This window comes from Panulirus ornatus, chromosome 67, assembly GCF_036320965.1.
Source record: "Panulirus ornatus isolate Po-2019 chromosome 67, ASM3632096v1, whole genome shotgun sequence".
Taxonomy (NCBI): Eukaryota; Metazoa; Arthropoda; class Malacostraca; order Decapoda; family Palinuridae; genus Panulirus; species Panulirus ornatus.
In genome coordinates this window covers 9,747,245-9,774,093 of record NC_092290.1, presented here as the reverse complement: position 1 = coordinate 9,774,093, position 26,849 = coordinate 9,747,245, and the positions used below count along the sequence as shown (strand labels likewise).

The 26,849-nt window shown below is 37.0% G+C and overlaps 3 protein-coding genes across 6 annotated transcripts; 1 reads left to right on the top strand and 2 right to left on the bottom strand.

Moving 5' to 3' along the window:
* Window positions 1-4,242, bottom strand: LOC139746989 (60S ribosome subunit biogenesis protein NIP7 homolog). 2 transcript variants are annotated; one of them, XM_071658696.1, is made up of 4 exons: window positions 4,094-4,242; window positions 3,142-3,367; window positions 2,038-2,178; window positions 1-781 (listed from the first exon to the last, which is right to left on the bottom strand). In XM_071658696.1, the coding sequence occupies exons 1-4, from the start codon at window positions 4,147-4,149 to the stop codon at window positions 662-664; spliced, it is 543 nt and encodes a 180-aa protein (XP_071514797.1). In that variant the 5' UTR covers window positions 4,150-4,242; the 3' UTR covers window positions 1-661. The 2 variants fall into 2 exon arrangements, with proteins under 2 accessions (XP_071514797.1, XP_071514798.1); XM_071658697.1 differs by having other exon boundaries at window positions 3,238-3,367.
* A 618-nt stretch (window positions 4,243-4,860) lies between these two features.
* LOC139747225 (uncharacterized) lies at window positions 4,861-7,819 on the bottom strand. Its single transcript, XM_071659264.1, has 4 exons — window positions 7,686-7,819; window positions 6,690-6,809; window positions 5,592-6,210; window positions 4,861-5,079 (listed from the first exon to the last, which is right to left on the bottom strand). Exons 1-4 carry the CDS (start codon window positions 7,812-7,814, stop codon window positions 4,901-4,903), a joined length of 1,047 nt encoding a protein of 348 aa, XP_071515365.1. The 5' UTR covers window positions 7,815-7,819; the 3' UTR covers window positions 4,861-4,900.
* Window positions 7,820-8,287: 468 nt separating this feature from the next.
* On the top strand, window positions 8,288-26,289 carry mip40 (Myb-interacting protein 40). Of its 3 annotated transcripts, XM_071659265.1 has the most exons (8): window positions 8,288-8,412; window positions 9,553-9,670; window positions 10,574-10,609; window positions 11,758-11,976; window positions 13,408-13,624; window positions 17,891-18,036; window positions 20,022-20,064; window positions 25,025-26,289. In XM_071659265.1, exons 1-7 carry the CDS (start codon window positions 8,367-8,369, stop codon window positions 20,035-20,037), a joined length of 798 nt encoding a protein of 265 aa, XP_071515366.1. In that variant the 5' UTR covers window positions 8,288-8,366; the 3' UTR covers window positions 20,038-20,064; window positions 25,025-26,289. The 3 variants fall into 3 exon arrangements, with proteins under 3 accessions (XP_071515366.1, XP_071515367.1, XP_071515368.1); XM_071659266.1 differs by lacking the exon at window positions 10,574-10,609; XM_071659267.1 differs by lacking the exon at window positions 17,891-18,036.
* The last annotated feature ends 560 nt before the right edge of the window (window positions 26,290-26,849 follow it).

Sequence of the window (26,849 nt, the reverse complement as noted above, 5' to 3'; positions counted from 1 at the left end):
AACTAGGTAATCTTTTATTAAACAGAACAAAACATGTACTATTTATGAACATGTAAAAATAAATTTCTTGACATTTTTTTATCTATTTATTATCTTGACTGATCTCATTTGTGAAATAGGCAAACATTTACTAAGATCATGAAATAAACTACTAAATTACTCCTTCACTCAAAGGTTAACTATATTACAATCCCCTGACTATGAAAATAACCAAGATGAATGTTCAGTTAGGTTAAAAATGTGACACTGCATGTTGGTATTAGTTCCTGATTTCTCAAAAATGAGAGATTCACTCTCAGCATTGTAGCTACAACTCTGTATCAATGGTTCAATTTTCTTACATCACATTAAATGGAAATAAATAGTAAACTCATACAACACTGGTTTTGAAAATGATTGTCCCTTTCATAAAGAATAACCTGAAAGAGCAATTTGACACATCTGTGTTTGGAAGAGCTATAACCTGATAATTGGTCATAGTAATACACTAGCTTGTGAATACATGGAAATATCTGTTAGTGACAAATATCGGGTATGCAAAGATGCTCTTTCCTTTGTTTCAACGGTCCATTTCATAAAAATATTAACTTATAACCTAACACCCCTACAATTTTTTTTTTTATATGTCCATGCAAAAAAATACCTAATGATGGACATTTCTCTAAACAAGTTCTTCTTCATTTCTAATATACTCCCCAATATCTGCTTGGTGGAAGCATACTATATCCATAGGGTCAGCATGTCTGCACTCTGCTGTTGCTTTTGCTGATACTCCAAAGCCCTGAAATGGAAAACTTGTTAGGCCACATAAGTTATGTAGGTAAGCAACTTATTAGGTCACAATGCTGTATGAAACCAACTGTTAAATTACACCAATGCTGTATGAAATCTGTTAAATCTTGGAAGAAACTGGGTGTGCAAACGCGGGAGACGGCGACAGAGCAGAAAAAAAAAAAAAAATGAAATTTAGCAAAAAATGTACAAGGAAGTCGACCTCAAATCCTCCAAAAATCTAATTACTGGCTGAAAGAGTTTTGTAGGTCAAAAGTACTACTTAAAGTCAGCTTGGCTCTGAATGAAACTACCATGAAATGCCATGAAAAGCAAATTAGTTATACTAAACTGGTCTCTCTGGTCTCCACTTCATCTGAGGACTTGAGTTACTAAGAGAGAGAAAATTTTGTGTGATATTATCTTCATTTTATTAATAATGAAGCTTACTTTTACATTCTTCCTGCTAATCTATGCCAGAGAAGGTGAGATAAATGTATTACCATGCTTTTCAAGTCTAGTCCTATGCTGCAATAAAAATAAATCAGAGTCCAGAGGAAGGCAACAAAGATGCTGCCTGAATTGAGAAAAATGAGTGACAATGAAAGGGTGGAGACTAAATTTGCCCACCATGAAAGAATAAGGGATGACCTGATAGCAACCTTCTATTCCTAAATGTTTGATAACTCTGACAGTGACTAGGAAATATGAGGAAATAACAAGATACATACAAAAATATGTAGGCAAGGACGCAAGTAAATACTTTCTAATATCAGGGTTGTGGCTTGGAATAACTGGACGATCAAAGTCTGATGCAGTGATATAATAGGTGGCAATAAAGTTTATAAAGCTGCTTGATAGTAGAGAAAGTACCCCTTGGTACAGACCTCTTTTCCCATACTGTGAAAACCGAAAATTACATGTACATGAAGGATCTTAAACACACATGCACAGAGACAAACTACAAACTTTATGAAATGCAAAGATAGAGCAACCAGATGCAATAGAATATGACTAAGCAAGAAAATTTATTTGAGTAAGTAAACAAGTGCTTTCATAATATAAGGGTAAGGTATGCAGATAATAAGCTGAGCTGAAACTGTGACTACAAACAGTATATATAAAAGTCAAGAAAACTATATGATAGGAAACAAAATTTGAGATGCATTCACCCTATGAGTATAAAACCTGCCTTCCCATTCAATATAAACAGTTATTTACATATACAAAAACATAATTCAATAAAATGTATCAAAAATATCTCACCAATGGAATGTCCTTTGAAGAGAAAACAATTAGACCAGCATACTTGGGAGTGTTCTCTGAGATACGGGCCATACCAGACTTAAGCACATGGTTACCGTACATGAAATTTTGTTCTGCTGATTCTCTTAACCAAACCTTGTTCTGGAAAAAACAAAACTTTATGTTTTATCAGTACCATAATTGTTTATCATATCCATTTATCTATTAGAACCTACACTGAAGCACTCAGAGTAGTTTGTATGTAATTTAGATATACTATGAGTCTCTTTACATGCAATTACTGCTCCTACTAGGCTTAAGGCCACAGCACAAGTGACTGAAAATTTTCTGTTATACTATTCTGAGTCTATGGGTACATGTTCAAGTTGCTTTTTTGATATATTACTTTTGATCCACTATTTATCTAATAACATAAAAAGAAAATATATTCAGAGGTGAAAATTCTAAATGTTATTTATTGCATCAGTGATGTACTTTCCTAAGTATTTTGCTTTAGTAAATTAAAAAAAAAAAGGATAAAGAGGTGCTTATTACAGAAGTAGGTTCACTTAGTACTGGTCATAAGTCACTTGTGTGTTACAGAAAGGTCCTGCTCCACTTAAATATTTAAGTGTATGTAAGGGTTAATGATAATGGACAAACAGATGTAAGATTGAGTCTAACAAAGAAATATATAAATACTTCAAAAAGTCTTGAGCTACCAGCAGCCCAACAAAATTCTATATTTCTCCATGTCCATTGGGAAAGTGAATCTCAAGTCAAATGAAAGATAATATCAAAATGCGAATCAATCTTTTAATGTTGTTAAAGGGATATACTGTACCAGTAAATATTCGTGTGGTTAAAATTAACAAACACTTTGACCTGAAGGTAATTTTGTACTTAATTTATCAAAGCTGTGCAGTGAAAGTGGTTTTCATCAGTTCATGCTTTAGAGAAATACATACAGCTATGAGTGATGTGTTTACTCCATGATTAGAAAAAGAGACAAGAGAAACTAAGAGTGTCCATGAAAGTTGCATAATTCACTATAGATATCCATAAAAGCATGTGTAATTTCTTACTCCTATAAATATGAGAAACAAAATCCACAATTCGTTATACCATACAGTATGGATGGAGAAACTCTAATGCTGTAATGTGCAGGAGAAACCTCCCTCCCTTTGTTATCTTGCCAAAGCATACTCCAAGTGACATTACACTATCTCGTGGTAAATTTGCAGCAAACTTCATGATGCTTTCTTTGACATAGTAGATTCGATCTCTCTGAAGACGAAAGCAATAAAGTCCATCTGGTCGTTCGAGCAGAACTCTGATATTACCACCAATGCTGTTAAGGTAAGGTAACAATTAAGATCACAAGAAACAATAAAAGAAAAACAAAATACAATGCTGTGTTTATTTGTTTCACTATGATTAGTCACCTAAAGTTGAAAGGCATGTACAGAATATCACCTTTTCAAAACAATGAGTAGCAACAGATCTGCAAAGATGAAAAAAAAAAAAATAGATAACCTTTTAAATGGGGAGATCTAACTGAGGGAGTGGTTTGTTACTATACTTTTGGTCACAAGCAATCTTAAAGATTGGTCTAGTACATCCTCATATTTTTAATGACCTTTTATTTTCCCCCTCTTTATCTTTCATCAAAACATGGTGATATGTTTAATGTTAGCTGGGATAGTACAGGCAACTAAGTGCCCTAATGCACTTATATCCAAAGTTTACAGCAATGCAGAGTTAACCTAGCCATTACTTGAAAATCAAGGTTGACATAATCCTCTCTGAACCATTAAACGTGTCGGCAAAATAACTACTGCATATTAAACCACTACTCGACTACCAGTTTTAACTATTCATTTAACCTTAAACTTCCTCAGGCTGGGTTAGGTTTGTAAGAATTAGAATTCTATGGAATTCGTCTTTTCCATTATCACTACAAGAAAGCCGCGTCCCAAAATTCCCAATTTTTAAGTTAAACCCGATATTCTATGTAGAGTGACTTGGGATCAAACTGCAGCGATATATAAACCCATAAAACCCTCACTCAACTTACTAGTTCTTCAGCTTGTTAAACACCATGAGTGTTTCTTTTTGATCTAATGGCCTCATTGGACTTGTCTATTTCGTCTGCGACTTGTAAACAAACACATGAGGTGGCCAGACTAGAGGCTCACACGCTAGCTTTTAAGAGAACTAATTATATTCATAATCTTTAAGGATATGATTAATTTGGAACACTAAAATCCACAAATTTCTTTATTCTTCATAAAAAAGTAGAGTATGTCAGTTCAAAATGTGAAAAAAAAAATTGATTAAACGAGTTTTTGTAATTATGGTGCCTGTAACAATAGCGGCAATTTCAAAATTGGAATACAATATTCTCGTTACAATAAAGATTAACGAGTAACGTATGTCACAATTATTTCTTAAACTGTGTATGAATACACCTTTCACCATATTCAAAAGTATATGAAATGAAGATTACATGAAAATTAATCGTGGTTCTCCTTTCACCAAAGTTAAACTAAAGCATATGAATCAATCAGTTGGACCATCATAAATCATAATTACGGTAATACCTCAAGACCAATTTGAAAGAGGTTCGTACAGTCTAAATCTGAGTTACTTCCAGTGGCAGGGAAATGGGAACTCCAATTTTGGAGTAAGAAATTCTTTAACGAGACTGTATTCTCAGGGGTACAACCTCGTCAAACATGACTTTTCAATCGCTGTAGCAGGTGTGGTCCCTTAACTTCAAAGTAGGTGGATATATATATATATATATATATATATATATATATATATATATATATATATATACCTAGCATAAGCGAATTGAATATTCTTTACCCCCTGTATATCACATGTTGGATATCACTTTATGGACGGCATCCACCAAGTCGGGGAGGCTAGGATCCTGCAGGACCGCCCGCACCACCTGTTCGAAGCTTGGCGAGTCACCAAGGGCCTCCAGCAAGTTCGGGGGATGAAGGACCCTCGCAGGGTTGGACTCTGTGCCAACAACACCCGCCTCTGAACCTTGAAGGAGAAGGTCTTGCATCAGTACACATACTATACTGAACATAGAAACCATTCCTAAATCCCATGAAAGCAAAACATTTTGAGTAATCTCTGAGTCCATGGGTATGATGCCTTGGGCCTTTGGCTCAACCATCATTGACCAGGCCATTGTTCCCATGAACCACGCAGTGATTCTCAACATTTAAGAAAAAAAAAAATCTGGTAGCTGCAAAATTTGCGAGAGTGAAAAGCTGAGCTCCGAGTTCATATAATTCAGGGTCTCTCTCTTAATTACCATATTGTTCACTAAACATTAAACTGAATCGAGAAGAAATCATAGTATTTAAGGTCTTCATACGTGAATTTCGGCACATTCTAAGAGAAACAAAAACTACGCTAAATCATCCAGAGGGAGTTACAATTCGACATTGCCTTTAATTCCATTTATATCTCGATGGAACTTTATACAGAGTTTGTTAATGGAATCGTAACTCATTCTGTGGATAAGAAGAACTGCGAGGTACAATTACCTTGATGGGTGGCGTCACAATCTGAGCTGCTCTTTGTCATTCGTCTAACGCATTTCCCTCCTGTAGGTAGGTCGCTGGTCTTCACCGCTTTACCTACACTATACCCACTACAACTTGGTGTAAAATAATTTGCCATTGTCACTGCAGTTGTAGCCAGTGTAGGGTCACCTTGGGCGATGATGGATGAAGAAACGCCGATAGGTGAGGGTGCAGTATTTCTTTCTTGGGATACGTCCTGGGCGAACTCATGAATGCCTGAGGCATGAGACAGAGCGACAGAAGGCTGTTGAGTGACTGGTGGGACAGCTAGGATTGGCACAGGCTGACGAGGCAAGGCCGGTGCAATGGGAAGAGGGAAAGGCTGGAGTCCCGTAAACCAAGAAGCAAGAGGGGCGGGTTGGAGTCCTGACGCCGAAGAGGCAGGAAAGACTGGTTGGAATCCTGTCTGCGACGGAGGAGGAAGGGCTGGTTGGAGTCTCGGCAGCGAGGAAGCTTGGGGCTGAAGGATAGGGATGGTGGATATGAGGAAAGCGTCCACTGCCCGGGCACAGCTGGAGCATCGCTCCTCCCCAACCACAGCGCCGCCGGCGAACCTGATCCGCCACTTGCGCATCTCCACCTGCAGCACGATTTCTAAAAGTTAACTGCTTGTAGCCAGAGGGTGAAATCAACACGTGAATATCTAAAATAGATGAAACGTGTGTTAATGTGAACAATTTATTATCACTACAGTAAAGCCAGATGTGCAACAAGTTTGTACTCTCCAAGTTACTATAAACCCCTGTACAGGTAAGTAATCTGAAGTTTTGGATGGTTATCAATCGAAAAATATCTGATTAATGGACTTACAAAATGTAACCTATATAACAACGCAATTCCAGGGAGAATTTGATCAAAACTATGTGTGAGGATTGTGAATAAATGCACTGTGGATAAAAGTATAACCCTTTATGTATGACACTATTGTCAAAGATGACGCGCCTCTCATACGCAGTGGTCGCACTGCCTTTCATACCCAGTGGTGACACCGCCCCTCATACCCAGTGGTCGTACTCATTGGTCATACCATCGTAATGGCAGCCAATCCTCCTTTCTTACCTTAGCCTTACAGAGGAAGAGCATGCTGTCTCCTAGCGTGTGGGTTTTCATGTCCTTCACGTGAAGCAGGTTCCAATACTCCAGCAGGAAGCGACCCACAAGCACCTTCAGGATACCTCCCTGGTAATATATATAGATCAGTTATTCTTCATCATTATCATCAAAATTGCCACAAGTCTTCACAAAGTAGCTTTATTTCATAGGGCCTCTGTTGTCTACAAATCTATAATCAGCTTCAGCGAAACAAGTTCTTCTACGAGACTGCACTCCGTTTCATCTAGCTTTGTGTTTGACACGACAGATAATCTTAAACATAAATCAATCTATACATTTTATTGACAATAAAACAGCCTTCACCCACGAAGCCCGGCACTCTTTTTTTTTTTGTTAGATGAGACGGCACAGGTATATATATATATATATATATATATATATATATATATATATATATATATATATATATACCTTAGGCTATGTTCCTCATTTTAGCAAGACGATACAGTCCATTTATATTACCGGATGTTGAGTTGTGCAAAGTATATTCAGCAATTGTCTGTGTCAAGAATGGGTCAACTCATACAAAGGAATCCAAACAAATTAGATCATATGGTCTCAGATATTAGTCACAAGTGTTTTCTTCGGATATTGATAAAAAAAAAAAAGAATAAGTTTGGTTCTCTGAAAGTTGACAAACCTCGGGTCCCGTTGGAATTAGCCCGAGGATTCTGAGAGCACTTAGAAGTGTATTATATTTGTCATTATTATCTATATGTCATGCAGAGAAGGTATTCCTGCCTGTTGAGTGGAAAAGTGCGAGCATTAACGTCCTGTTGACAAATGAAACTTTTTCTGGCCTAATTGATTTCTCCTGGGAACATCCTTAGACAAACACCACCGTTTTAGTCTATCTCTGGTAATCAGGCATTTATTACACTTATGACTAGTGTAAGTAGATAAGTCTGTAAATAAACCTTTACTGCAAATACTATCTATTACCTTTGTGAGGATGAGAACAAGAGGCCGAGTTGGAGTGTTGTCTAGCGTCTCCCATGCCTTCCCTTCCTCGGACGCTCGCACTGTCGTCCGTGCGTATTTCTCTATTTGCCATTCACCTATCTTATCCATTGCTGTAATTGAGTTGTTACAACAGTCGAGTGATCAAGGGTTGTCAGTGATGTGGCTGTAATCGGGATTCCGTTCCTATTTGCTTCAAGCCGAATTCAAGGGCTCCCTAATAATATTTCCCGCTCAAAACTGTAGTACATCTGATGTATACACATTACTTACTTGAAGATAAGATTGAATAGACATATGCAATATCTTTAACAAGAGTATACTTTAGATAAAAAGAATTATTAAATAATAGTATAGCTGTTTTATTAGATATATAATTATATTATTTAGCAGATGCCTGACAATTATTTGGTAAACACCGTGTTCAGATTTCATACGAGAAATAATTTACCTATCTATGTCTTTTATTATTTGATGTCTTTGATTTTAAAGATCTATTTTCCAGTAATTAAGATATCATACATATACTGATTTTGGAATGTATTTAGGGTGGTATTTCATGTTATTAGATATTATATATATATTTTGCAGTACATCCGAACGCATTGTGTAGAAGTTTTGGTTTCAAGTTTGGAGAATCGAGTTGGGGCCTTTAAGGATATAATGGCTTCATCGGGTGTTCGCATTAAACTAGAGAGAGAAGACCCAAGTAAGTGACAGTCCCTGGCCTCACAGGGTATTCCTCTCGGACTTGTTTGCACTGAACCGTCTGCTGTTATCTTTATCTTTTATCAATTTCTTTCCTGAGGATCAAATGGAAGCAAATTTGTATATCATACACTGTGGTTTCGCGGACAGTTGGCGATAAATCGACGGGGAATTTCTTAGTCAAAGACGGACTGTAGGGAGTGTTGACACTTAAGTCACATTTAAGGTGAGGTAGGTTTGGTTTAGTCTGGCTAAACGGGAATGTATGGTACTTTATTTAGGAGGGTGTAGAACTCTGACAGCTAGCCAAATGTTATTAAAGAAGGTACTGTTAGCATTCACAGTTATTCACCCATTATTGGTCGTGTACTTCCAGTAGTTAATTATAGTTGATCCATACTTTGTATGTTGTGAAAAAATGTTTTGTACACAAATGCATGCCAACAAATGAATCACTGGTGACTATTTTTCACCATGTTATAGTAAACTTCACATAACATTGACATTGGTTAATTGTGTTAATTGTATTGAAGAAGGTAATTCTTGACTGCTAATAGAAAGTTAGTTGAAGTTTCACATGTGTTGTTGGCTTCTGGAAGTGTTCCACCTACTTTTACATTTAGTAATGCCCACCTTTACTCGTCTCTTCGTAGCCCTTTCCACTATATTCTTATGTTTTGATAAGAATGCTTAATATTATTATACCTGATTAGTGCTCCTCTAAAACCTGTCTACTAATTTTCAAAATTATCTTTCTTTCCCATTCCATAAGGTATTTTTATCGTAATTACCCTTTAATTACATAATTACTCAAATATTTTTGATTTTGTTTGAGCAAAAAGGGAATTTTTGAAAGTGGTCAGTTGTCATGTTGGATGAGAGCTCTTACCCTTTTCCCATGTTTTGTTTCATTTATATAAAGTGATATAATAATAGAATTTTCTTGTCTGTTTTTTTCAATTTTCTCCCTTAAGATTCTGGATTGGCTTTTAAAAAGTGTGGAATTCAGTAAACTCCTGAAACCTTTTGTAGACTATGGTTAGTCATAACTTTTTGTAGGAATACAGTAATAGCATTTTTTTATATATATATTTTGATTTTAGCGTATTTGTTCATTAATATCCGTGGACATGAATTGCAGGTGGTGATGTTGATGCTGCACGTGGGAGATTTGATGCAGCGCTCCAGGGTTTACTTCAGAAGGATGAAGAATCAGATTCAGAAAATGAATCTGATAGTGAGAGTAAAGCGAAAGTTTTGTGAGTTTCTCTAGTATTTACTTGTTACATTCCTTGTTAGGTTGGAGAATTATTGAAAAATCTATGCAGTGCTTGTTTAATCACTGAAGTATTTGGGAAAGTTGATGGAAAATAAAATCAACTTGCTTGTATGAAGATTATTTTTAAAACACAGTAGATGGTAAATACAGTAGATGGTACACCTACTGTTTCATAGATGAGGAAGACATTTATGTAGAAAAGATGAATTATTTACAAGATATAACCAAGTGGAAGAGAATCCTTGATTAGGGTTGCATGTTAAAGAAAGTTCAAGATGTTGAAATGTATGGGTAAAGAATGTCAAAGATGTTCACAGAAAATGTAATGAGAGAATTATAATTGCTTAGAAATAGGAAGCATAACTGAATATATAGTGGTAAAGTTTGTATGGTCACTTGAATGATCAAGGGTAAGAGAGTGATGAGGCAGGCTAGTGCAAAAGCCATAGAGTGAGGGGGTGTAGATATTTGTGAATGTCTGTAGATATGCTGTCACTGAAATCTTCAGTGTAACTGAGGTGTCCCTTCCAGTCCTCAAAATTTAGTCTTTCAAGTTGTTTAAAAAATTGATCTAACTTTACTTTTTCATATGTATTCACAAAACATTTAAAGTCACTTAAGAAGTATGTTTTGTCCACCATTTTCATTCTGATAATGTGCAGAAATTTTTTAGATGTTTCAGCATAATGTGCAAAACCGCGTGGGTGTAAATGTCAAATGAGTTGCTGATGCTCATGGATTACCATCAATTTTACCTACACCGAAAAATTTATTACTGATTATTATTGTGTTACCCTATCTTATAAATCTTTTCTCATTGTTATCATTGTGATTATTGATAACCATTTCATAACAGTAAAATTATAAAAGTTTTTATAATCAGCAGCCGCGCCAGTCAGGAGCAGTGTTTTAAAAAAAGGTGGGTGCTGGCAATACTGCTTCCACTTTTGGTAGAAACACCTGCTTCATCGTGGTCAACTTTCAATCACTCTCCCCTTGATCTGAAGACAGATCAACATTGTGAAGCATTTCAGGATCATCTTCTGCCTGGCCCTTTTTATCTAACTAAAAGCTGCTCAGTTTCCTTTGCAGAAAGCTCACAAAAATGTGCTGTCATTGGCAATGCTGGAGGATGTCTGATTATGGGGAGAAATTATTGTGTAATTGCCACCTTAGCCACCACCCAGGGCTGGTGAGCAGCCTTGAAATAGACACAAAACTCAATGCCTAAATTTACAAATAGTTCAGCTAGCATAATTATATGTCTGTAGTAGGCAACAGTTAAGAATTTGAGAATGGTTTTGTATAATTCATTTTCTTTTTCATAGGAAATCATTGGTTTTGTTAGTATGAAATATTTCTTAACCCTTTTGGTGCATAGGCATCATCTTATGCTGACATAGCAGGGTACCATTGGCACCAGTCTATACACTTAATTTCCTCTCAGAAGTAGAAATCCACAAGCATTTTAGGCTTTTTTGGCTGGCCAGAGATGGCACCACAAACAAAGGATGTCATTGAAGCTACCTGGAGGCCCCAGTAACCTTCTAGTGACCATGATGGACAGTCGTGTGCCTTCTCTTAGGACTTGTTGTATCTTTGGTGCCTTCTGTTATACCCTCACCACCCATGCTTAGGATTGGCCAGTCTGGAAAGTAATGTTGTCTTAAACTTAACTCGTAATTCATAAGAAAAAGTGTTTTGATATTGTTGCACACCTAACCATAAACAAGAAAAGATTGATTTTTGTGCAATTAGGATTGGTGAACTTGATATATATTGTTTTCCTAATTCATGATTCCATGTATAGTGAAATGAGGTATAAAGTAGAATTGGGTAAATTGTTTGTTTTATGCTTATTTGAACTTTTTCACAAGGTATGATGTCTTATGCATAAAGTGCATGTACCTTCATTTTTCCTAACACAAGCTATAGCTGTAACAAGTCTAATTATTCTGCATGTTGATTAAGCATTAGTATACTGTAAATGTCTTCTTGTGCTATGTTGTATTTTCACCTGAATTGTTACATGCTCAGTAATTATGAGGTACTTATGTATACTTTCAGCACTAAGGTTGGAATAACAAGTGGGCGAGGATCTCGTCCACCTCGTAAACGCCGACGTAAGGAGATAGACTTGAGAGACTCAGGCTTTCATCACACATTTGTCATGCGCATGTTTGACCGCAGTGTTGACCTAGCCCAGTTTGATGAAACATCGCCTTTATACCCAATATGTCGTGCTTGGATGATCAACCAACCTCATAACTCCAGTCTTAATGTAAAGTAAGTAGGGAATGTTTTTAATTGAAATAGTTTAAAAAGAAAATTATAAAGATACTTTGAGACAGGAAACAAGGAGAGAAAAAGAAAGGGTTAGTTAATGGCAGAACTAACCTGTGAGCATAAAAAATTTCATTGCAAACATGCATTACTTATTTCTTTAAAATTTTTCTTTATTGATTTCTTGTAAGAAGCATCAAGTTTACTGAATGGTACACATCTATGGAAATTATTTTGTTACTGGATAAGTAAGTTTTTACAGACTGTAATCTGTTTTTATGATCATAGGTGTACAGAGTACACTCTGTAGTTTGATGAGGAAGTACTGACGTGGATATTTAAAATGAATATGCGAATGGAAAATGCATTGTTCTCATGATAGCAGTAGGAGTCCTTGAAAGGGAAGTTCAAATCTGGAAAGAAAAAATTTTTGAAGTTAAATTTTTACTTAAAACTTGACTAATGTATTTAAATGATTGGTTTGTTGTGGATAGGAGAAATGAAAGTGATTTAGTATATGAGGGGAACTTTATGTTAATGGGCTGAACCAAGTCATATGAAGCAGTCAAGGTGAACCCTGGAGTGACCTCTGGAAATTGACTGTGGATGGTAGATTAAGTTTTGTACTTTATATGTGACAGTAAGAGACTATGCATACAAGTGAAGCTAGTGATTTTGTTGCTAATGCTACCAGGAAAGGCAAGTAGATCTTACGAAAAAAGAATTTTAAGTATGACGTTTTTCCATTGTTACTGCAGCATGGATATGCAGAATTATCATCATACATATCAGCTACTTACCACCTTTAGATTTTGAAGATCCAGCTTTGATGTTCAAAACACTTCTTGAAAGGCTGGCTATTAGGTCTGATATTACACAAGTGAAGGAGGCTTGTTTTACACAAAAAGGCCAGAAAGTTTGAAAAGACTGAAGGTGAAGTTTTGAAGTTAGGAAGTAGTAAAAGACCAGATTTAGTTACTAGCACGGGGAAACAGTCGAGGCAGAGGAATGAGACTATCTTTGGTAAAGGACATTGTAGAATATTGATTTATTACAGACCATTAGTGATGGAGTTGTAGTAAGAATTTGGTTAAAGTGAGGAGTTATTAGCAAGAGATGGGGCCACTCTGTAACGTCTTCCACAGTAGTGCTTCCAGGAGCATTCAGTTGACTATCAAGCATATTTTCACTCTTTTCACTTTCTCACCTTCCCCACTGTAATGAGGTAACATTAGGAATAGACAAACTTCATTCTTTTTTGTTTTTGAGTAAATATGAATTTTGTGTAGTAACTCATACTTTTCAATAATTCACCAAGATTTCTCCCAAATGAGTGAAAATCAATAAGGTAATACTGTGTTTTATAGAATATTAGTAGTTTATATGTTTGGGTGATTATATAATCTGAAATTTTATAATGTTTGTCTTAAACAGGCAAGAACCAAGCAGCCCTAGTACAGAAATGTTCAACAGCACTGAAGGTAGCCAAGATGGGGACTTTGCTTCTGAAATTCTATCTGATGGTCCTCCTGCTAGCACTGTTGTCACAAAGCTGTCTTCCCCAGAACCTTGGCCAGCTGACATGTTGCAGAGAGACCCAAGAATCCCAGAACCACTTCCACATCCTCCCAACCGACTCAATGAAATTAATGTAAGAAATTTTTGGTATATTTAAGGTTTCTTTAGATGGGATAATGATAATCAACTCTAAGGTTATATACCTTACAGTATTTGTGTAGATTAATGAATGATGTGTGAAGAGGACGCATATGGATTAGGTGATTACCATATTGCCATTGCATATGTTGTTAGGTGTTTGTGGTAGAACTCTATTGTGGTGTAGACCTTGCCACCTGTGTCTTGTGGTTTTGGGGGATAGAAGTAGATGTATGGTAAGTTAGAGAGAATTTCTGTATATGGTGAACCGCACAGAAAATATGCTGCGTTGGCTTATTGATTCAAGAACAACTGATGCATTTAGACCTCAAGATACGTGGACTGAAGGGAGCTATTTCTGTAAATAAGTGGTTGACCAAAGAACATACTAGACCTCAAAAATAAAAGATATTTACTGATTCTAGTGCTTTGCAGATACCCAGTGGTACATACATTGTGACAGGAAATGAATTTTGGTTCCAGAATTACATTTTTCTCAATTACTTTAAGCTGAATATACTTATTTTTCTTATACGATCTTTTGTGACTGTGTGAGTCAAAATGGAGAGAGAAATAGGACATTTTTTGAGATGATGTACACTTAGAATTATCTGTATAAGTATGCACTGTATACATGCAACATAGGTGTAGCCAGACTCTGTCTGCTTGTGGTTATAACATGAGTGAACAGTCACCTTTGGTAACATTGTATGAATGGGAGTAGTCTTCTTATAGAATTTGTTGCTCCAAAGGAGTCCAGCATTTCCATGCCAGAAGCTTCAGGAGCTCCTTGATGGAGGTCCTAGGTAACATCAGGACCCATAGAAAGGGGTCATGGGGCAAGTATGAGAAAGTAGATGAATAAAAAGACAGAATTTCATGAAGAATGTATACATAGTAGTTGGAAGACAAACTCAATAAAAAGACTTAATTTTTATGTCTTTCAGCGGAGAGCTGTCAAAAAACAAAAACATTCTTTTCCCTTTCTTATCCCTTCCTTATCAGTAGAGTTGTCATACATATCATCCACACCCTCCTTGCACCCTCAGTTAATATAACTCTGTATATTTTCTGTCACTTCTGATTGCTGATATATGATAATGGTGAATGATGGTTGGCTGTGGTGGCAATAGGACTGATGATGTTATTGTTGATGCATCTGATGGGTAGTGGTGGTGGTTGCACTGATGGTGTTGTGGTGGTGCTGGTCATTCTAATGGATGATAGATAGTGCTGATGGTGTTCATAGTGATGTTACTGATGGGTAGTGATGGAGTAGGTGGTCATGCAGTTAGTAGGCGGTTGTGATTACCGTCTTTTATTGTATGTGGAAGGAGATTTACACTTATGAGGCCCCATCTCTTGAATATTCTCGACTGTTATACAGCCTCTTAGATATATGTATACTGTCTGCATTAACCATGTCCTCATTCATTGTTATAATCATCCACTGCTCTTGTATTCTAAAAAGGGTTACTTTTACATCTTATTCAGCAAGTTTCTTGTTGAATTCCCTGTTATGTCTACTGGTTACTCTATTCCTACATCTGTTAAAGAACTATTCACTCTCCATGCCCTTGGTCTCTTTTAAAGATGTATGACTTTAAGGTTGTGATCTGGTCACCCCTCACTCTTCAGTCTTCCAAGTTGGGCAAATTGAAAGCCTTTACCTATTCCCTGTAACTTAATTCTATTTTCATATTTGTTGCCATCTTTAGGTGCAGTGGTTGTGATAACAACGGCAGTTTTGGTGGTGATGCAATGTGTGATAAGCTCAATTTTTCTGTCAAAATGGATTGAGAAAACTAGATTTTTTTTTTCAACTTACATTGTAGTGATGTCTGCTATATGTAAGTTATTATTTACAGTGATTCTTTCTTAGTTAGTCATACATGTGCATGACTTTCTAATGTGTATTAATTGATAGATGTCACAGTGAAAAAAGCCACACAAACCCTTCAGAGATTATTTAAATTTATATTTTTGAGTCATATAGGGTTTGGTCAATGGGGATTGGTATGTATCCCAGGCCCACCATCCCCAACAGACTGCAGGCTTGCCTTTCTTTGTAAGACCCTTACAAGAACCTCCCTTATTGATGATTTGGTACGGTATTAATGAGGAAATGATTTATCATCTACTGTTTCCCAGTTAGGTCCTGTATCATATTTAAGTTGTGTCTTTTAGGTGCATGGGGAAGAACTCTACTCAGAAAGTTAAAAAAAAAATTACTTTTTCTCCACCTCCAAGATTACTTGTTTGTTTTAGGCTGTGCCTGGGTCTTGGCTACTCTGAGTCACAAGTGTATTTCTTTGGTTACATCTATTTTAGTCAGTTTTTACAGCAGTGTGTGGGTGCTACATTCTAGTAATTTTGAGCCTGTGTGTTTTGATTTTTGAATATTTGATAAACAACTAACCTGCCCCCTAGCTTAATTAGAAGTTAGAAAACTACTGGGAGCCTAACACCTTGATCTGGGAAGAAGCATGAGAAGGTTTCTTTTTTGTCGTATGATCTGTTGTTTTGTTTTCTAACATAGCCTTCAGATCCTCCTCTCCCATACCAGAGGATCTTGATATCCATCTGGTGAGTCAAGAGTTGATTGTAACCAAGACCAGAGTATTGGCAACTGTATGGGTCACTTCAAAGCTGATGACCCTTATGTGAAGTGTTCCCCCATGGTGGCTGCACTTTTTAGATCTCTTCTTTACCCCTAAGACGTTCAGTTAGCACACATCTTGACCTACTGCTGCTTCCTCAGTTTGTCTTTTTTAAGAAGAGGATTGATCTTATGAAAGCCCTCCTTTTGAAGCTACAGGTAAAAGAAGGATAGAGGTTCCCTTTATTTCCATGGACTGATTAACAATTGATGCAGGACCTAAGCTTTGGGAATTTGTGTACCTCTCAGTTGGGGATGCTCCTGGATCTTCTGTCACCCTGCTAATGACTAGGCAAACTGTGTATAGTCTGACCTTGTTCCATTACAGGATTGTAGTATCAAGTGTTTGTTCCTGATGTTACCGTGAGTTGAGAGATAACAAACTTATACGAAGGAAAGAACGATAGTTATGTGCTGAAGTGCCTTTGCACTTCATTAACATACTAAAGGGATTATTATAGCACATTGTTGATATCAGAAAAAAGTAATATGAATGTATTGTGAATTTTGATCTTGGAACAACTTGTGCAGACACAAGGCATTGAAGGATGTTGAGCATTAACTTTTAAGTTGATTGCCATTGTTCATGCAGAAATTCCCAAAGTTACATATTTGTTACTTATAATGATATTGTTGCTTTTTGCAGTAATGCTGTGTTTTTGTGTATTTGTATGTTTCGTATGCTTTCTGAACTGGAAGTTAATTAGAGAGGTTAGACTGACTAAGCTGGATAGAGCACTATGAATGTGGATTTTACATACCGCAGTAGATGTAGAAGCCAAAGATATTTGATAATCCAGGGCGAAGATAAGTAATATCTTTGAATTTTAGTCATATGCATTGGTTTGAGGCTAACAGTTGAGATGCTTAATTCTTTTATCACCTTTGTTGGTAAGTGCTTAAGAGTAGTTTGTGAAAGAGAATGATTCAGTCTGTTACTTGTGAATTCTGACTCATGAGTACCATTGTTTAGACTGAATGACTTCCACAGGTACTATATCTGGTTTTGTGTCTCTTTACCAACTATTTTTATTCTAATTACCTTTCTTGCCCTTGTGAGGTATTTACACAAATCTAGTCTCTAGCTGCCATATATAATGTACCAAAACCAGAGTCAAGTGTCCTCAGTCAAGCCCCACAGATTACTCCATGGTTTACCTTGACTGCTTCACATATCTTGGTGCATTCCATCAACAGCATGTCATCCCCAAATCTCTCAGTATAATGCATGCCTGTAACCCTCCTGAATGTTCAGGCCCTGGTATGATAGTGCCTTTTGTGCTTCATCCTTCCGTCTCTGGCAGTCACCTCTTCCTCCTTGTTTTCTCCACATCCATTGCATAGGTCATTATGATACACTTTAAACATATGTTTAGTACTAATTTTTACTATTACTTCATCGCTGAAACATCATTTATTTTGTTTGAAGCATTAAGACAATTACATTTTTTAAGTTTTTGACAACTTATGGCAGTTATATGCTTAAAATTGTTCGTCAGGAAATACAGTCAATATCAGGCATATACCAAACTGGAAATATCATTAAGATTTAGACTAAGAAGGAACAGAATGCTAAAATTTTCAAATTTTGCATTGCCACAGGAGTGTGAGAATACTCCAGCAGGTTTACTACTAACTGAACATCTGAAGAGATGGCGGCAAATTCGTAACTTGTGGAGAAGTTCAGCAAAAATCAATGATCAGCGTTACCATAACTCATACACTATTTTGAAGGCTATGTTTGACAGGTAAAGGACTCAGGTTGGTTACATGCATCACTTATTTCAAACATCCTGATCAGTGTGAAGTTATGCATTTGAAATGAGGGAATTTATGGCTATAACTAAAAACTTTTACTGCCCTTCATATTTTTGTTTTATATCTTTGTATACTCCTTCTTCTGTTTCCCCTTTTAGAAAGTCAAATACAAGGAGGGGAGGGTTTCTAGTCCCCCACTCCAGCCCCCGTTAGTTGCCTTCTACAACACACGGGGAATACGTGGGAAGTATTCTTTCTCCCCTATTCCCAGGGATAGAGAGAGGAGCAAGTATGCAGTCTGTTTTGGATGAGAGGGCTTGGGAACTGAGTTAGTTGTTGTTCACTGATGATACAGTGCTGGTGGCTGATTCGGGTGAGAAACTGCAGAAGTTGGTGACTGAGTTGGGCAAAGTGTGCGAAAGAAGAAAGCTGAGAGTAAATGTGAATAAGAGCAAGGTTATTAAGTTCAGTAGGGTTGAGGGACAAGTTGATTAGGAGGTAAGTTTGAATGGAGAAAAACTGGAGGAAGTGAAGTGTTTTAGATATCTGGGAGTGGATTTAGCAGCGAATGGAATCATGGAAGCAGAAGTGAGTCATAGGGTGGGGGAGGGGGCAAAGTTTCTGGGAGCGTTGAAGAATGTGTGGAAGGCGAGAATGTTGTCTTGAAGAGCAAAAGTGTGTATGTTTGAAGGAATAGTGGTTCCAACAATGTTATATGGTTGCAAGGTATGGGCTATAGATAGGGTTGTGCAAAGGAGGGTGGATATTTTGGAAATGAAATGTTTGAGGACGATGTGTGGTGTGAGGTGTTTTCATTGATTAAGTAACGAAAAGTAAGAGAGATGTGTGGTAATAAAAAGAGTGTGGTTGAGAGAGCAGAAGAGGGTGTATTAAAATGGTTTGGTCACATGGAGAGAATGAGTGAGGAGAGATTGAAAAAGAGGATATATTTGTCAGAGGTAGAGGGAATGAGGAGAAGCAGTAGACCAAAGTGGAGGTGGAAGGATGGAGTGAAAAAGATTTTGAGGGTTCGGGGCCTGAACATACAGGAGTGTGAAATTGTTGCAAGGAGTATAGTGAATTGGAACGATGTGGTATACTGGGGTCGATGTGCTATCAGTGGATTGAACCAGGGAATATGAAGCATCTGGGGTAAACCATGGAAAGTTTTGTGGGGCCTGGATGTGGAAAGGGAGCTGTGGTTTTGGTGCATTGCACATGACAGCTAGAGAGTGAGTGTGAACGAATGTGGCCTTTTTTGTCTTTTCTTAGCGCTACTTCGTGCACTATTTCATGTGTGAAGGGCTGGCGATGGATGAAGGCAGCAAGTATGAATATGTACATGTGTGTATATGTATAAGTATGTATACATTGAAATGTATAGGTATGTATATGTGCATGTGTGGGCGTTTATGTATATACATGTATATACATGTGTATGTGGGTGGGTTGGGTCATTCTTTCGTCTGTTTCCTTCCACTACCACACTAACACGAGAGATGGCGACTAAGTATAATAAAAAGATACCTTTGTATACATATGTTTCACATTCCTTTAGCTTGAAACATGAGTGTGGCCAAAATGGAGTGGATCATACTCTATTCTATACTGTCATGTTCTGTTCTCTCTAATTGTTCCTATATACATGGGGTTTGAACAAGTGCTTACAACTTCTTAACTTACAAACTGTATGTTATTGCAGCAAATGTGGGATGACAAAATTGTAATTGTATTTGGTAAGTGATTGGATGTAACTATAGTTGAAGGCTGCATGGAACATAGGGTGGAGTGGAGTTATATGGGGCTTGGAATGGTATCTTACATAGGAATCTTTAAAGTATTTTGTATATATTTTTGATAGAGAAAAGATAATGCATGATCCACCCTTCTGTTTTGATGGAATAAGTCCATGGGATATTAATTGATACACACTTGTCGTGTTATGGTACAATTTTAAAAGTATGTTCTTTTGCAGGGCTCATGAAGGATGAACCAGTGTTGAGGATACTTGCTGAAAGGTATGAGAAATATTTTCATGCTCATTGTTTTAGCATTATTTATTGGTAGATTTTAGATATGACGCTTATTGAAGTATACATTTAAGCTCATCATTAATGGGATTCAAATTCGATTAACAATGAAGTCCCCTATATTGGAGTAATTAATGGGAGATCATGTTCGATAAAATTTTTTTACTGACATATCCAATCAGTTAATTATATCAGACCTTCATTGGGTATGTCAGAATTATAGCTCACTAATTATAATGGCATTCCAAAGTAGCCATATGGGTTAGGTACTTTAGAAATAATGTATACCTCAAAATATGCTATAGTTGTTTTCCTGGAGGAAAAAATAGTTACTACTACCTTATCAAGATAAGCATGCATCCTTCTGAGTTTCAGAAGGGCCAAAAAAAGAAAAAATGCACATTTCTTGATTTATTTTGACAAAAAATTTATGCATGCCACTATTACCATCACCACAACATCAGCAACAGCAACAACAAACATAAGCACTCAGAAGTAATAGAAAAAACAGAAAGTTATTTGAGGTTGCTGGGGGGATTTGGATGCTGTATTTGACAGCTCAGCTGATATGGGAGAAGGGGGAGAGAATGTCATGTTTGACAACTCATTTGTATAAAGGACAAGGGAGATGATGTTGCTTTCTTTCGAATGAGGTTATGATCCTCCTATACCGTGCTCCTGTTTCATACTGAGGCACAACAATGGTAAGTAAAATTAATACATTAAGAAATACTTTGTATAGATACTGCATACTTCTACAGTTGTTAGAAAAAAATTTCATTTCTGTATTTGAATATATGTATGTATTTTTTTTTTTTTTTTTTTTGTATATTTGATTACCGTTTCTCGAGTTTGAAAGGTGGTGCCAGGATCAGACAAAGAAAGGCCACATTCGCCCATATTCATTCTTTAATTGTCATGTGTAATGAACCAAAACTATAGCTCCCAATCTACAACCAGGTCCCATAGACCTTTTCATTGTTTCTCCCAGCTGCTTCACATGATTCAGTCCAATGACAGCACATTGACCCTTGTATACCACATCGTTCCAGTTCACTTATCCCATGTACACTTTTCATCCATCAGCATGTTCAATCCCTGATCAATCAAAACTTGTTCATTCCATCTTTCCATTTCCAATCTGGTCTCCCCATTATCCTTGTTCCCTCCACTTCTGACAAATATAACCTCTTTGTCAACTTTTCTTCACTCATTCTCTCCATATGTTCGAACCATTTATTATTATATATCTTTATTATACTTAGTTGCTGTTTCCTGTGTCATTGAGGAAGCACAAGGAAACAGATGAAGAATGGCCCAACCACTCATATATACATGTATATATACATAAACACCCATACACGCACATATTCATTTATATACATATCAGTGTATACATACATATACATACACTGACACATACATATATACACATGTACATATTCATACTTACTGCCTTCATCCATTCCTGTTGCCACCCCCCACACAGGAAATTGCATTTACCCCCCCTCCCCCATCAAGGTAGTGCCAGGAACAGACAGAAAGGCCATATTTGTTCACACTCAGTTTCTAGCTGTCATGTGTTATGCATCAAAACCACAGCTTCCTTTCCACATCCAGACCCACAGACCTTTCCATGGTTTACCCCAAGTTCTTCACATGCCCTGGTTCAGTCCATTGACAGCACGTCGACTATGGTATACCACGTTGTTCCATATCATTCTATTCCTTGCACGCCTTTCACCCTCCTGTATGTTCAGGTCCTGATTGCTCAAAATCTTTTTCACTCCATCGTTCCACATCCAATTTGGTCTCCCGCTTCTCTCTGTTCCCTCCACCTCTGACACATATATCCTCTTTGTCAATCTTTCCTCACTCATTCTCTCCATATGTCCAAACCATTTCAACACACCTGCTCTCTCAGCCATACTCTTTTTATTTCCACACATCTCTCTTACCCTTATACTACTTACTTGATCAAACCACCTCACACCACATATTGTCCTCCAACATTTCATTTCCAACACATCCACCCTCTGTACAACCCTATCTATAGCCTATGCCTCGCAATCATTTGATATTGTTGGAATTGCTATTCCTTCAAGCATACCCATTTTTGTTCTCCGAGATGATGTTCTCTCTTTCCACACATTCTTCAATTGCCCCCTTCCCTACCCTATGACTCACTTCCACTTTCATGGTTCCATTCGCTGTGAAGTCCACTCCCAAATATCTAAAACACTGCACTCTCTTCAATTTTTCTCCATTCAAACTCACATCCCAATTAACTTGTTCCTCAACCCTGCTGAACCTTAATAACTTAGCACTTATTCACCTTTACTCTCAAACTTTTTCCTTTCACACACTTTTCCAAGTTCAATCACCAACTTCTGCAGTTTCTTACTTGGATTAGCCATCAGTGCTGTATCATTGGCAAACAACAACTGATTCACTTCCCAGGCCCTCTCATTCCCAAAGACTGTATACTTGCCCCCTCTCCAAAATTCTTGCATTTACCTCCCTAACCACCCTGTCCATAAACAAATTAGATAACCATGGGACATCACACACCCCTGCCATTGACCGACCTTCACTGGGAACCAGTCACTCTCCTTTCTCCCTACTCATACACATGCCTTACACCTTTGATAAAACTTCTCACTGCTTCTGGCAGCTTACCACCCACACCGTATGCTCTTAGGACCTTCCACAAGGCATCTCTATCAACTTCTTAAACCACAATACTCTTCCCCAGTCTGATACTCTGTACATGCCTTCACCCTTTCATTTGATATCCTCCCATACAATTTTCCAGGTATACCCAACAAACTTATTCCTCTGTAGTTTGAACACTCACCTTTATCACCTTTGCCTTTGTACAATGGCACTAGACAAGCATTTCTCCATGGTCCATACATGCATTTATTATCCATATCAACCATTCAACAACACATTCACCCCTTTTCTTAATGAATTCAATTGCAGTACCATCTAAATCTGCTGCCTTGCCAGATTTTATCTTCCGCAAGGCTTTCACCACCTCTTATCCCTTCATCAAACCACTCTCCCTTACTCTTTAACTTTGCACACTACCCCAACCAAAACACCCTACATCTGCCACTCTGTCACCAAACACATTCAACAAACCTTCAAAATACTCACTTCATCACTTCCTGTTATCACTTTCCCCCTTGTCCCCCTCACTGATGTTCCCATTTGGTCTCTTGCTTTATGCACATTATATACCTCCTTCAAAAACGTATTTTTATTCCCCCTGAAGTTTAAAGGTACTCTCTCTCTCCCCAACTCCCATTTGCCCTGTTTTTCAACTCTTGCAGCTTCCCCTTGACCTCCTGCCACTTTCTCTTATACATCTCTTAGTCATTTGTACTCCTTCCTTGCAAATATTGTCCAAACGCTTCTCTTTTCTATCACTAACAACTTTACTCCTTCATCCCACCACTCATTACCCTTTCTAATCTACCCATCTCCAACCCTTCTCATGCCACATGCATCTCTTGCACTTGTCATCACTGCATCCCTAAATACATCCCATTCCTCATCCACTGCCCTCACATTGTTTGCTCTCACCTTTTGCCATTCTCACACAAGTCTCCTTTCTAAGCTCACTTACTTTCACCACTCTCTTCTCCCTAACATTCTTCTTTTTTGAAAATCTCTTCAAACCTTCGCCTTCACCAGATGGTGATCAGACATCCCACCAGCCACCCTTCTCAGTTCATTAATGTCTAAAAGTTTCTCTTTTATATGTCTATCAATTAACACATAGTCTAATAATGCCCTTTGACCACCTCTCCTACTCACATATGTATGCTTGTGTATATATCTCTTTTTAAACTAGGTATTCCTAACCATCAGTTTTTTTCAGCACAAATCCACAAGCTCTTCACCATTTCCATTCACAACACTGAATACCCCATGCACACCAGTTATACGCTCAACTGCCACATTACTCACTTTCACATTTAAATCACCCATCACTTATACCTGGTCTCATGAACTGCTGACACATTCTCTCTGGTGCTCCCAAAACACTTGCCTCTCAAAATCTTTCTTCTCATGACCAGGTGCATAAGCACTAATAATCACCCATCTCTCTCCATTCACTTACAGTTTTGCCCACATCAGTCTAGAATTTACTTCCTTATACTCTTATCATACACTCCCACATTTCCTGCTTCAGGAGTAGTGATACTCCTTCCTTAGCTCTTGTCCTCTTACCAATCACCAACTTTACCCCCAAGACTTTTCCGAACCATTCTTCCCCTTTACCCTTGAGCTTCATTTCATTCAGAGCCAGAACATCCAGGTTTCTTTCCTCAAACATACTACCTATCTCTCCTTATTTCTCATCTTGGTTACATTCAAACACATTCACACACCCCAATCTGCTGATAACCATGAGGAAAATAGTTCCCAGGTGCACTCTCATGTAAAGATCACATCATCAGGGGATATACAAGAATGTGATAAAAGACATAGGATAGTCAGTTGATATACAAGGATCCTCTTACAAGAAGATCCTCTTAGTCAGTATTTCTTCATTTATCCTTACTTTTCTCTTAAACTGTCTTTCCTTTGACAATCAACCTGCTTCACATCACATGTCTTCAGGCATTTGATTTCCAGTACTTTCACCTTCATGCATTTTTTACAAATGGCTTTAGCTCTTATCTATGCTGTTCTTTCATACAGGCTTTTGAGTTTTCCATTGCCTATTGCATTTATTTCCTCCTGTATCTGCTCCATGGGTCCACAACACTTGCTGAAGATTTGCTCCTCCTTTCCCTCTATGCACGTTTTTTGCTTAACTTGTGGATTCTCTCCTAACATCAGATATCTTTTCTATAATGTCATGTTAACTGATTAGGAATTTATTTGTGGTTATCATGTCTCCCCTTATCTATCTTTCTTCCAAAATGGGCAGATTGAGGGCTTACTGCAAGCTGGCTGCCTTTTCCAGGACTCAGATACAGGCCTGCTTAATCTATGGTTAGTGTTCTTTAGCACTACACCTCAGAGAAGGATGGGTGATAGTGTAGTGGGTAATCAGCAACAGAGTTAAAGGTTGATGACGAGTCTTTGAAAGAGCAGAGATCATAGAGGTGTTGAGATGTACTTGATCCTCAGTGCTTTGATGAAGTTGAATTTGGTGTTACCTGCTCTGAATGCAAGAAATAGCATCTCACAGTATGGAAGCATCACACAGTGTATTTTACAAAAAACTTCTCAAGACTAACATATAAGCAAACCAGCCAAGGTGTTCAAAACATTTTTATTAAGGGTTATCACCGTAGTGTTGTTATCCAGAAGTGTGTAGTTTGCTTCCTGTACAAAATATGACTACTTTTTGGGGTCATTTTCATGAAGACATTGGAAGTAAGTTTTTATGATTCGTGTAAAATTCATAGCTCAGTGAACCATTACAGGAGAATTGTATGACTTGCTGGTTTTGATTTAGGATATGTAAAAAATAAGTGTTTTGATGATTTTGTTTTTAATTAACATAATTTAATCATAAAGTATTTGTACACTATATGTGTATTGAATTAGAAGAAATGTATATAAAATTTCGTACATTTTACCCTATTTCTTATTAATCATAATCATGTTTATGGAATGATTTTAGTGGCTAAAATATCTTGAACTCCTTCAGTTTGCTTTTATAAGCTCCATTGTACTGTAAGATATGTAGATAGACATGTAAGATTACAAGAGATGAGTAAATATATGAATTCTAATCTGGAACATGGTGTGAATATGATAAATGCTGACAATTTAATACAAATACTTTCATAACCCAAGATCTGTATGAGCTGATTAGATTATCATCATTCAATAATTAGCTGTACATAAGCCTAATAGAAGTACTGAATATGCCAAATTGCATGTACAAATTTGTGATCATGGTGAAGAATTTTTCATAAGTAAATGCTTGAAAGCAATATTTTGAATAATTCTTTATTTTTTATATCGTCTAGTAGTGTTGTTGGTGCACAAGCAATAGATACCCAATGGCATGTCTGCATTCTGTTATTGAAAGATTATCTATACTAAATACCTGTAATTTTATCTAATTACTAAAACAAATTAGCTTATATAGTTTGAAGATTGGCCACTTGATAATTTCATGTATGCAAAGCAAATGTTTATATTGTAATTCTAAAGGTGAAATAAAATAATGAATCAGAATGTTGCATTTTTCTAACAGATAAATAAATTTGAAGGAGTAAAAACATTTCAGTAATGTGTAAATGAATAATCATGGATTTACTCTTACATGGCTCTGCCCCTTTCTTGGGATTATATTACTGTTGCTGATGAAAAGGTTGTAATCATAAACATGAAATGTTCAAGTTCTGTATGTATACATATCTTTCTTCATGATAGAGAAAATATCAGATTTGTTGATTACTAATCTTACATTATGTTTGGTAGGAACTTGTAGAGTAGCGTCTCAAACAGTACACTAATATGATTCATTTCAGTACGGTGACACAGTAATTTTTTCATAGTTTGTGCTGTGAACATATGACAGCACAGCACTTTTTCCAATTTGTAAATGATATGAGTCAATTATGACAGTGGTGTTGACGTCCAAGAGTATAACCCCTAAAACTTCATTGTATAAAATGGCCTTCACGCTTTTTCTCAAGTGGCCAATAATGTGAGCTTTTAGCAGCTCAACCTAAGAATAGTATATTTCCTGTACATTTATAGTACAAGTCTTGTGATATGAGGACACAACTCAG